The 13,029-nt window shown below is 26.7% G+C and overlaps 1 protein-coding gene across 1 annotated transcript; it reads right to left on the reverse strand.

The window, feature by feature from the left end:
• Positions 1–201: 201 nt before the first annotated feature.
• LOC117180321 (proteasome subunit alpha type-4-like) lies at positions 202–8,971 on the reverse strand. The gene is made up of 2 exons (XM_033372759.1): positions 8,346–8,971; positions 202–431 (listed from the first exon to the last, which is right to left on the reverse strand). Exons 1-2 carry the CDS (start codon positions 8,902–8,904, stop codon positions 289–291), a joined length of 702 nt encoding a protein of 233 aa, XP_033228650.1. The 5' UTR covers positions 8,905–8,971; the 3' UTR covers positions 202–288.
• Between the last annotated feature and the right edge of the window lie 4,058 nt (positions 8,972–13,029).

Consider the following 13,029-nt stretch of genomic DNA (forward strand, 5'->3'; position numbering starts at 1 on the left):
ATGGTTCCGTACTATAAAAAGTTATACCTGGAAAAAACTTGAAAACCTGGGAAAAACCTGCAATTGTTAGGCAATTTTTTTCTAGGATTTAAGTAGACATCCTGTACTCCAACTATATTTCTAAAAACTTATGATACATCTCGTACTTTTATGTGAAAATCTTAATAAATATTTTGGGCTGCACCATCTAAAAAATGCAAGTTTCTTCAAATAAAAAAAAGATTCCATTTATTGAATATTTCTATTAACCGAATCCGCAAAGAAATGCAAAGTGCAAAATCAAATAAACTACGACTTTTGCTTGTCTTTCTTCACTTGCTCGGCAAGCGCTTCTAATCTGTCGTGTTCCGCAATTAACGCTGTCACTTCAGCAGCTGGCAGAATTTTCGTTTTCGTCTTTCCATTTTCGCGGGTTAAAGTCGCCATTTCCACTGTAAAAGAAATACAAGTTCAATTTTTCCTCTTCATATACGCGTGCAGACGTTGTGCACGGTTGAGAAATTGAAAATATTAGTATACATTTCGAAAAATAGTAGAAAAATAGTGTTATGCAATTTTTTAAATATCACATCAAGTGCCTAACTATTTTAAAATCTGGTATATAATATACATCTCCCAGAAAATCGCCTGAAATTTTTTCAAATCTTTTTAAATGCCCTAAAATATTGGAAATCCGTTGATATCCTTTCAGAACTCCTCAAATCTGCTGAGACCCTATACAAATCACTGGAAAACTCGTCCATCTCTTTAAATCCATTGAAATCCCTTGAATTCTTTTAATATCATCGATTCATTCAATTCTTTATTTCTTCATTTAATTTATTCTTTGAAGTTCTCTAGAAATCAGTTAGAATCCCTTGAAATCTTTTTAATACCACTGGTCCCGCACAGAATCCGAAAATCATAAAATTTTGTCGGCGTCTGTCTATCTATATCTCTGTATGTATGGTTATCTAAATGCTATAGCCACGCTAACTTTTGAAGGATTTGTCCAATCGAGTCCGCATTTCATACACTTCTGAAGGTCCCCAAAATGAAGGTTAAGTTCGCTAATCAGACATTCCCAACCAAAATTAGAAAAATTAGAACATTTTCAAAATTTTCACAATTTTTTTTCAAATTATGAAAATTTTTGTCACAGTTTCTTAGAGATAGGCAAAAGATTTGCAAATTATCCAAATAAAATTATTAATTTTGATGAAAATTAGAAAAGTTATACACTTTTCAAAAATGTGAAAATTAAAAAAAAAAGACAAAATTATTTTTTTCATAGATCCAAAAATTTAATTTAAAATGTTCACTAGATGCCAAATATATTTCAAAACTATCCTAGCCGAATTTTCCGATTAGCCCACAATTTAAAAAATTAGAGCATTTTCAAAATTAAAATTTTTTTTTCAAATTATGAAAATGTTTGTCAAAATTTCTTATAGAAGGGGAAAAGACTTGCAACTTATCCAAATAAAATTGTTAATTTTCATGAAAATTAGAAAAGTTATATACTTTTGAAAATTTTGAAAATGTTAAGAAAAATAGAAAAAAATATTTTTGTAGAAGATTACGAAAATTCATTAAAATTCATCACTAGATATCAAATATATAGTTAGGAACTATGTCAGTTAAATTTTTCGATTAGACAAAAATTCAAAAAGTACGCGTCAAAAAGACTTGCAAGTTATCCTAATGAAATATCAGTCCAAATTTCTACTAGATATAAAATATATGTTTTTCGAAACTATTATCATGAAATTTCTTAATTAGACAAAAGTTGCAAAAGATGTGTCATTTTCAAAAAAATGCAATTTTGGTTTTTTAAGAGATCCATAATTTGTTTTTAGTAGATTTTAACAAGATTTACCAATTATCTCGATGAAACTTTTCAAATGGACACAAGTTATCGAGCGTGAGTTTCGTAATGAGAATATAATCGGCAAAGCCGTAGGTGCTTCGAGAACCTTCTTTAAAAATAAATCGAAAAAAATTTCAGTTACAATTAATGGCTGTAATTCCTCAGAAGTTTAAATCACAGTTTTTGATTTCATTTATAGTATTTAAGATACTTGAAAAAATGTAGTTAAAGTGTACGCATTAAGCGTACGAAAACGCTTAATGCTGTTAAAGCCCCTAGATACTTTTAGAATCCCGTAAAATCTCTTAAAATCTTTGATAATATTTAAAATTCCTTTAAAAATGTTTGATTTCTTTAAAATTTCATTCGATTTCATCTACTCCCTAAAGTTTTCCAAAAATTCTTTGAAATTCCCTAAAATCCCTTAAAATATTTTCATATCTTTGATATCCCTTCAAAACCCCTGGAAATGTTTTAAATCCTTTGAAATCCTTTGCAATTTTTAACTATTTAATGGCTTTTGGGTCGTATATCGATCTATTTTGACATGCTGAGTACAAAAATAACAATAAATTTAACCGCATTTCAAGGAAAAAATTTTATAAAACTTAATATGTCTTGCTTTTTTTCATTTATTCATGCATGTATTATATGAAATCATATTCTAAAAAAATCATTTTGGTCAACTTGGAATTTTTTGAAATGCCAACATGAATTACATTTTTTATATTTAATTAATGGGACACTTATATACAAAAATCCGAAGTATTATTCATAAAATTAGTTCTGTTCGAACGGAAGAAATATGTACAATACTATTTTTTCAAAGTGAAAATATTTGTTGACTTACTTCTTACTTCGTAGGCTACATCAAAATAGTCAAAAAAATTCAAAATTAACATCTATAAAAATTGAATTTTTGTATTTGGAATAGTAGAGACTAGGTTTACTGTAAACGAAACGAGAAAATATACGTGGAAGTAATTGTTTTAATTTGAAATAAGTGTTCTATTAACCAAATCCCAAGAAATGTAATATTTTTGTTGGTATTTCAAAAGATTGTAACTTTATTAAAAATAATGTTTTTTCAAGGAAGATTTTATATTACTATTTTTCATTGAAAACTGTAAACATAGAAAATTGGCAATAATTTCTGCACATATAACTTTCCAAATAAAACTTTTGTTAACTTTTTTAAATGGTATGGTTAAAAGATTTCTGGTAAAATAATACAAATTCACGCTATCATTTTCAATACTCCAAATTGCAGATTGAATCAATGAATTTGTAAATTTTCAAAATTATAGGATCTTAACCAATTTTAAGTTAGAAAAGATAAAATTGAACGATTTCATATTTTTTAACTGAAAACTTTTTAAATTAGAACTTGAATTATATTACAATTTTAAGTCGTTACAATCCTAAGCAAAATTTTTATTATCTTGAAACCTTTCAACATCCTTAAAAATCTTTCATATTTTATATCAAAATATTTATAAATCTACATTTTCTTTGATTTGTCAAAACTTCTAAATGTTTCTTAAAATGATTCAAATTTTTCCTAAAATATTCAATTGTTACCCATATATAAAAATTCAACAATTTCAATTATAAATTAAAAATTTGTTAAATAGAACATTTGAGACTTTCCATTTCAAGCAATTCAGTTTCAAATTCTTTAATTGTGAATATTTGATTTGTAACTGCTCTGTTTGGATGAACAGTCAAATATTGTTAAATATTAAAAAATGATTCTTTTTCCTAACTATATATATTTTTAATTAAACAGTATTTGAAATTAATAAAAGCGGTTGATTATGAATACATTATTTTAATTATTTAAAAATCAAAAATAGTTTATAAAGTTTCAAACAGATCAATTTTTAACGTTAAATTTTGTAAAGTGTTAAATTTTGAACAGATTCAGAATCGTCGTGTAAAATAAATTATTGTTCTAGTTTTATTACTAGAAGTACAGTTGAAAATAAAAAATCACCAATTAATTTATATTTACAGTTGGTTAACTTAAAACGCTTTTTATCAAAAAATTAATACCCACAATGAAAAATTCTTAGAGTAGGAATATAGGAAATAGTTAATTTCTATTAACACAAAACTTAAGTATGTTACATATTTTCTTAGTATGCATAATGAAATCAATCTCCATTAAGCTTCTGAATTAAAAAAAAGAAATAAGCATACGTGTAAAAATAGTGAAACATTTTTTCTAAACATTCGTGAAATTTCCGATTCAGTTGCCTAGTGTTCTAAAGAGTTTAAATGCTCAAAGAAATGCTCACGAGCATGAGAATATGCTCGAGAATATGCTCAACCTTTATGTTCTTTGATAATTTAATGATCATTTATAAACATTTTTTATTAGAATTTAAAAAATCTTATTTTCGATATTTATCAATAATAATTAGAGTATTTAAATTTCGCGGGGAAATGTTTCGCTAATATCTCTTCGAATTGGAAAGGACGCTTAATTTAAATGGTAAAAGTCAAGGTAATAATAAACACATTATTCAGGATTATTTCAGGATTGCTACAGATCTAGGTATAAAACCAACTATACACCTAGAAGATCAATAATATTAATGCAAACATATTATTGTTTCTAAAAAAAATTAAAACGCTTTTCAGTTGAGATTTCAAATCAAAAAGATAAATTTTGAACAATAAATAAATAAATAAAAAAAAAACGAATTTTCAACAAAATAGTTTTATTACAAAAAAAAAGAAGTGATTTTTTTAACCAAAAATAGAGTAATTAAATTTTGCAGTAAAAGCAATTCAATTTTATATACAAAAGATGGATTTTCTACCCAAAAAGATACTCGTAGTTTTAAGAAAATATACATTTTCAACTAAAAAAGATAAATTCACCAGCCAAAACTAGATAGGTTCAATCTGCAGTTAGAAAAATACATTTAAAAACATAAAAAACGAGTTTTCAGCCAAATTAATCAATTTTCAACTAAACATGAATTTTCTACCACAAATAGACTTGTTACATCTTCAGTTTAAAAAATTAATTTTCAACTATAAAGAAACGATTTTTCTGTAAAGGAAATTAATTTTTAATCACAGTGTTTAATTTTCAACCAAAAATATGAATTTTCAGCCAAACAGTGGAATTGTCAACCCAAAATATGAATTTTCTTTTTAAAAAACGAATTTTTAACTAAATATTTTTTTTCAACCAGAGATATGAATTCTTAACAAAAAATAGAACAGTTCAATTTTCTACAAAACAGGTCAAACATCAACTTAAAAGATGAATCTTTGAGTAACAAAATATTATTTTTGAACCAAATACATGAAGTTTCAACTAAGAAGATCAATTTGCTACCAAACATAAAGTACATACATTTTCATTTAGTAAAATAAATCTTCATAAAAAAAAAAAAGAAACGAATTTTTAACTAAATATTTCAGTTTGCAACCACAGAAATTAATTTTTAACCGAAAAGATGATCTTTCAACTAATGAGAGTACTCTTCTATAAAAAAGATGGATTTTAAACGAATCGTTGAATTTTTACTTAAAACAGATAAATTTTCAACTAAAAAAACATAACTTTCAACAAAATTATTAAATTTTCAACAAAAAAAAGGTTTGTCAACTAAAATGATGAATTATCAACCAAATACATAAATGTTTAAGAAAGTAATTCCACTTTCAGTTAAGCAGTTGAATTTTCAACCCAAAGGGATTTTAATTTTATACCAAAAATAGTTGAATTCAACCAAAAAAGATGAATTTTCAACAAAATAGTTTGAATCCTCAAACAAAAAATATTACTTTTTAATCAAATAGTTGCGAATTTTAACCATAATAATAAAATTAACTTCAACTAATATTCCCTAACCTGTAGCAACTCTCTAATTTAAAAAAGAATATGTTTATTTCACTCTACAATATTTTTGTAAAAATATATGTAGTCAGGATGTCCACTATTTTTCAAATTTTCGCCTGCTGGCATTCTCCCAGTTTAGAAAAAAATTAACTCTCTTTGCAAAACGGAGTTTTGAACATAATTATATGATCGATTGCGCAAAATGGGAGGCATCAGTAAACCCTTTGGCAAGAAATCAATTGACTTTGAATTATATAAGTAGAGTAAGGTAATTTTTGTATTTGATAAAGGAAAATGCAGAGATGTATTTTATTATATACTAGCAGTAATTTTACGCGCGCAAATCGCGAATTCACGTCTCTGGATTTTTATTTCCTAACATGAAAAATATGCAAAATTTAAAAATCAATCATAAACCAATTTTTTAATATTAAGTTATAATTTTTTTTTAAATTTAATTATTTACGAACAAAAAAATTTATAAAATATTGTTTAATATGGCTGAGGAAAAATAAAACTTTTTTGCTTCTTGCCCTTTTTTCATACGGCGAACCATTTGCAATGTACAGCGTTATAAACAAATGATTTTTGAACAAAATTACCATATTTACTCAGTGTTATCTCAGAATTTATAATTCAGAAAAATTTCAAACTTTTACACTGTCTATATCAAGGATAGACATCTTTAGGATAGGAAGATAAGAAATCTTCGTATCAAATAAAAACTTCTCTCCTTTCATTGTTGTTAAAAAAGTCGCTATTTTTAAGAGGATACCGTTTAGACTCTTCATTTATTAATAAACAGTCATCCAGCTCATAATTTCTTTTGCGAAGTTGTTTATAACAATTGATATAAGTAATTACCATCAGTAACCAGAATTGACTTCAATTTTTTTAAATTAATCCTTGACACATGATTAAACTTTACACTCGCTTGATATTTTCTCGTACGTGAAGCCATTATTTATTTATGGCCTTGTAAATAATGTATTTTTTATACACACACCCTTCCCTAAAAGCCACAATTTTCAAGTTATTAGCAATCAACTTTTTTTATATCCTTAATTTTATTATAAAGAATTTAATCATCATGGGTAGCATTTTTGATATATGATCCTTATTGTTTATAACTATTGTTATTAACATAAACGCCCAATTAAGAAAATCGATTTTTTCTTAATTTTTTTAATAATCTGTGGCACCAAATAAAACTTTTCACTCTTGTGATATTTTCTCGTACGGCAAGCCATTATTTATTTATGCTTTATAAACAATGTATTTTTTATAAACACACCCTCCCCTAAAAGCCACAATTTTCAAGTTATTAGCGATTACCTTTTTTTATATCCTTAATTTTACCTTAAAGAATGTAATTATATTGGGTAGCACTTTCGATATCTGACCCTTATTATTTATAACTATTTTTAGTAACAAAAACGCGTTTCTTAATTGAGCATTTTAGTTCGTAGCAATAGTTATAAACAATAAGAGTCAAATATGAAAAATGCTACCCAAGATGATTAAATTCTTACCGATAAAATGAAGGATATAAAAAAGGTGATCGCTAATAACTTCAAAATTGTGGCTTTTAGGGCAGGATAGGTTTATAAAAAATGCCAAGGATTAATTTTAAAAAATTGAAGTCAATTCTGGTAATTGATGGTCACTATTTATATCAATTGTTATAAACAAATTAGAAAAAAATATATGAACAACAAATTATGTTAATAATGCTAGATAAAGCTTTCGCAACAATTTAAAGCAAAATTATGACACTGGTTGATCTGGATGACTGTTTATTAATAAATGAAGAGTCTACACGGTTTCCTCTTAAAAATAAAAACTTTTTAACAACAATCTAAGGAGAAAGGTTTTCATTTGACCGGAAGATTTCTATTTCCTTTTAAGAGATCTATCCTTGATATAGACAGTGTACAAGTTTTAAATTATTCTGAATCATAGATTCTGAAGTAACATTTTGCAAATATGGCAATTTTGTTTAAAAAAATCATTTGTTTATAACACTGTACATTCCAAACGGTTCATCGTACGAAAAAAGTGCAAGGCACAAAAAAGTTTTATTTTTTTCAGCCATATTAAAAATGATTTTATGAATTATTTTGTCTATAAATGATTAAATTGGTTTAAAAAATTGTTTAAACAAAAATTGACCCATATTTCGAACACCTACCCAAGATATTCGTAATCAGGGGCCTTTTTTTGACCTTTTTAAAAAAAGTAATCTCGGGATCGCCCATTGAAATTGCACGGTACTTTTCCCCCATGTTAATTGCATGAAAAACTGTTGAGTGCTTTGGGCCACATGTTAATACTAACCGATTTCGCTCAAATTTTCAGGAGATCATTTCTCTGGTCATTCAAACAAAATGGGGAGATGAGACCAAGAAGAATAAAAAATCGAAAAAAAGGACCAACCCTAATGGCCACGCTGGTAGTAATTATGATATTTATTTGTTTAAACAATAAATGCTCTAAATTATTTTAAATGTTCTATAAATGCTCTGTTCGAGCTTAAATGCCGAGCATATTCTCGAGAGCATTTGCTCAAGATAAATTCTTGTACCTTTAAGAACTCTACTGCCACTCTGCTAGATTTAATTGAAAATAAATCACCTTTGTCTGCAGAAAGTTTGTTCATATCCAAAGTCTTGGAAAGAACCTTGATAGCCAGAGCCATTGCATCCTTCAAGGTCGTCTCGCCTTCCTTGTACTCCTGTTTCAAGGAAGAAACTGCAGCCGCCGAATTGTTGCCGATGCAGGTCGCTTTCCATCCACCATAATTCCCACTGGGGTCGGATTGATACAGCTGATATCCATAGTGGCGATCCCATCCCATGTAGAGAATCGAGACTCCGAAAGGTCTCTTTCCGCCGTACTGGGTGTAAGCTTGTTTGACGTCGCACAACCAGGAGACGAGTTGCTCGCAAGGGATTGTCTCTCCATATTGTAGGAGGTATCTCTGACCAATGAGTCGCAATTCGTTGGTCAGGACGTTAGCGTCTGACGTAATTCCAGCTACTGAACACACAACGTCTTCGTTTAGCTTGTAGATCTTCTCGGAGAAGAATACTTCGTCCAAGAGCTTGTTTGTGTTTCTTCTTTCGGCCGCTAGTAAAATTCCGTCATTGGCTAGAATTCCGAGGCAAGTTCCGGCGTGACTGATGGCCTCCATGGCATATTCTACTTGGTACAATCGACCCTCGGGAGAGAAGATGGTTGTACGTGTGTCATACCTTCGAGCCTGGAAAAATGTAACGGCGTTGCTAAAAAATCCCAATTTAAAAATTCCCTAATTTTTTTCACCTGACAGTTCTAAATTTGTCATTTAGGAATAAAAACAAACCTTACGCCTAGAAAATAAATAATTGAATGCAAGACAATGTTTGTTTCTAAATTGATCTTTAACGCTTTTAGTGACAAGTCAGACGTTACAACTTAACATTCTCTGAAAGCAAAAAACATTAATTTTCAACAAAAAAGTTCATTTTCAACCAAGAAAGATGATTTTTCAACCCAATAGTTTAATTTCAACAACCAAATTTATTCATTTTTAACGAAACATTAGCATTAATGTTCAACCAAACAGTTAAATTTCAGAGTGGCCTTTTTAATGAAAGAAAAAATTTCCAGTAATTTCCCAGTTCGCAAACATGTTTCACGGTCAATGAAATTTAAAAATTCGAACTCTAAACTCTATGAAGCTAAACATTTTTCAATTTCAAGCAATAAAAACTGAGCTGCATATCATGCTAAGCAATTTTAAACTGGAAACATTAAAAATTGAGCGATGGCATTTTTTTATAAACTAAATACTTCTTAAATTAAAAGCTAAATTATTTTTATTCCAAATAATTTAGAAATTCTTAAAATGCTTCCAAATTTTATTTCCTTAAAATATTCCCTAAAATTAATTTTTCAATATTAAAAAAAATCATTCTCAATTTTTCTGAGAATCTTAAGAAAATGTTTTTTATTATTTTGAAGCCTTTTATGATTCTTACCAAACGTCTAACTTTTTTGTTCGAAATCTACAAAAAATGAAAAATTCATATTTTGTTTTAAATTAGGCCATCCTGGGCTGTTTGCGCCGAAATTCCGGTATGAATAGTCGGATTTTGCCGATATACACAGAGCCGCAGACGCTAAATTTAAATTAATTGAAACAATTATTTCACAATTCACATTAATTTTGAATCTTTTCAGAACTTCGAAATATATGTTAAACTTACTAGAATTTTTTCTAGGAATAACATTTTTAATCATTATTTAGATAACAAAATTGGAAACTTTTACTTAAAAATTAAAAGTTTTCACGTATAACAATTAAAACTGTAACGTTCAAAGTTCTTTTTTAGTTTTGTATAAATTGTTTTCTAATTACTGATTTTAAATGAACAGCCAAATATTTCTGATTATTAAGCAATTAATCTTTTCCTCAATAATATCTCAAATTTAATATATTTTAATATAATAATTAATTAATTAAAATTAATTAATTAATACTTAATCAATAATATTTATGAATGTATTATCTTGAAGTTATTTTACAATCGAAAATAGTTTATAAAGTTTGAATAGGACGTTCACATTTGTTTCGTAACTAAGACTTTCTAATTAAACCGGTTTAATTTTTAACGTTGAAATCTACAAATCCTTAAATTTTAAACTGATTTCGAATTGTCTTGTAAAATAAATTTTATTATTATTCACTAGTTAATCATTAAATGCAGTTCAATTTTAAAAATCATTATAATTTATATTCTCAGTTGATCAACCAACAATTTTTTTATTCAAAATTGTCAATTTTAAACGCTTCTAATTTTTTAAATCTTTAATACGGCATTGTTTGAATGAAAGATTTTCGAATTACACATTGTAAGCTGAATGATACTAGAATTGAAACATAATAATTTAACTAATTCTTTTTAAAAAGAGTAAAAACCAAACTTGAACATATTTGCTTGTTCTAAAAATTTGTATAATTCTCGGTTAAAAAACAAACGCATTGTCATTTCCCGATTTCATCAAATTCCTGATTGCCCGGCCCAGTCGCAACGCTGAACTTAATTACAAAAGAGACGAATTTTCAAGAAAAAAGTTGAATTTTTACCCAATTATTTGAATTTTCAAACAAAAAGGAATAAACTTTCACCAAATAGTTGAATCTTCTAACAAAACAAATGTTCAACAGAGGAGTGAATTTTTCGATAAAAAAAGATTATTTAAAAAAAAATAGTGAAATTTTTAACAATATAGTTGAATTTTAAACTTCAAATACGAATTTTAAACCATATGGTCGAATTAAAAAAAATTACTTCAATCAAAAACAGTCGATTTTTCAATCCAAATAAACTAACTTTCTTCCTTAAAAAATCATTAATATTCAGCAAAACAGTTACATTTTAGACGAAGATTAGTCAACTAACTCAGTCTTCAACTAACAAAATAAATTTTCAACAAAAGAACGTACACTCAACGAGAAATACAATAAATGATATTTCAATCAAAAAATATGTTAATTTTCTACCAAAAATAATTTAATTGATAAAAAAAACGAATTTTCAACTAAATAGTTGATTTTTCATCCAGAAAAGATTTCTCAGTCAAGAAGTAAAACAAAATTACCATGTTGTTCAATTTTCTACCAAAAATTACCAATTTTAGCAAAAAATGAAATAGTTAAAGCAGTTTAAAAAATGTATTTAAAAACACAATTAATTTCCAACAAAATAATTTAATTTTCAAACATAAAAAAAATCAATTTTCAACAAAATAGTTCGCTTTTTAACAAATAAAATTAATTTTTAACAAAAGTAATTCAACTTTCAACCAAGCAGTTATGTTTCCAACCAAAAAAGATAAATTCTTAATGAAAAATTTAAAAGCTTAATTTTCAGTTTAAAAATTAATTTTCAAAAAAAATAAAACGAATTTTCAACAAAATAGTTAAATCTTGAAACAATTAAATTTATTTTTAAAAACAAAATTCAACTTTCAACCACTTAGTAGAATTTTTAACTAAAATAGATGAATTCTGAACCTATAATATAAAAGCAGGCTTTGAAATTAAAAAGAATGGTCTTTCAACCAAAATTAGTTGAATTTTCTTATTGGGCTCTATTATGAATAATTCAGTTTGCATTTAAGTGAAAAACAAGAAAATGGGGAAGTTTGATTAAAACGTGGAAGAAGGAATTCTGTAAAAAATGGGAAAAGCGGGGGAAAGGGGGAAAGAGTGTAGATTCTGTAAAACGGCCAGAGTAAATTTTATAAACTTCAACTTCAGTTTATCGAAAATTCTCATTGATTATTGCAAGAAATTTTGAAAGAAAAACCCAGGCATAAACAATTAAAAAATAATGATAATTGTTTATGTAAATGTAGTTCTATTTTAATTTACAAAAGCTCATTTTATTCCCTGAAATATTTTTTTTGTAATCCTATTCATCACTAATTTAAGGAAATAATTTTATTAACCTTTCAAACACTAGAGTAAGCTTTTTTAAATACAAATTTAACAGAAATGATCATTTTTGTCTAAAGCGGAAGAAAAAATACACATATGCAAATAACTACAGAGACAAAGAATCATGATTTGAACACATTTCTTTCATTATTTACGCTTAGATTTCTCCTAAAATTGTTTACAATAATAAATTGAATTTTTGTATCAAATTTATGAGTCAGGTACACAGAACATCATTAATTTAAAGTATTTTCAAATCTTTAAAAAAAAAGAGTTTCATTTTAAGGCGGTTCCATGGAATTGAAACAAATTTCAGATGTAAATGCAAATTATTTTTCTCGGAAGAAAACTGTTTTACTTGACATGTTTTACAAAGAATTAATACATACATCTGTATGACGCTACATTATTAAATGTTTCTTATTCATAAACAATTTTAGAGTGCAATGATCGAAATGAAATTTTTCTTTGCTGAAAAAAATAATAAGTTGAGAGTAAGACTACTAAATATTGATTAATAATATTCTTCAATTTTGACATTTTTTTAACCGATGACTTTCTTATAATTTTCTTGAGAACAATAAAACGGATCAATTTGAACAGTTAAGTAGTTAGGTTACATATTTTCGTATAGCTAACAATAAATGTAAAAAATTGATCTAAATAAGCCACAACCGCAAAGAAGTCATTTTTTTTAATAACGAAACAAATATCTACATAGGATTTTTCATTTCGCCAAAAATGTTGAAACATGACTAGTAAATTTTATAAAGTCCGAATTCTTTTAAACAAGAGCCAAGACATATTTATAATATGAAATACAAATAATGC

Source organism: Belonocnema kinseyi, chromosome 9 (assembly GCF_010883055.1).
Source record: "Belonocnema kinseyi isolate 2016_QV_RU_SX_M_011 chromosome 9, B_treatae_v1, whole genome shotgun sequence".
Taxonomy (NCBI): Eukaryota; Metazoa; Arthropoda; class Insecta; order Hymenoptera; family Cynipidae; genus Belonocnema; species Belonocnema kinseyi.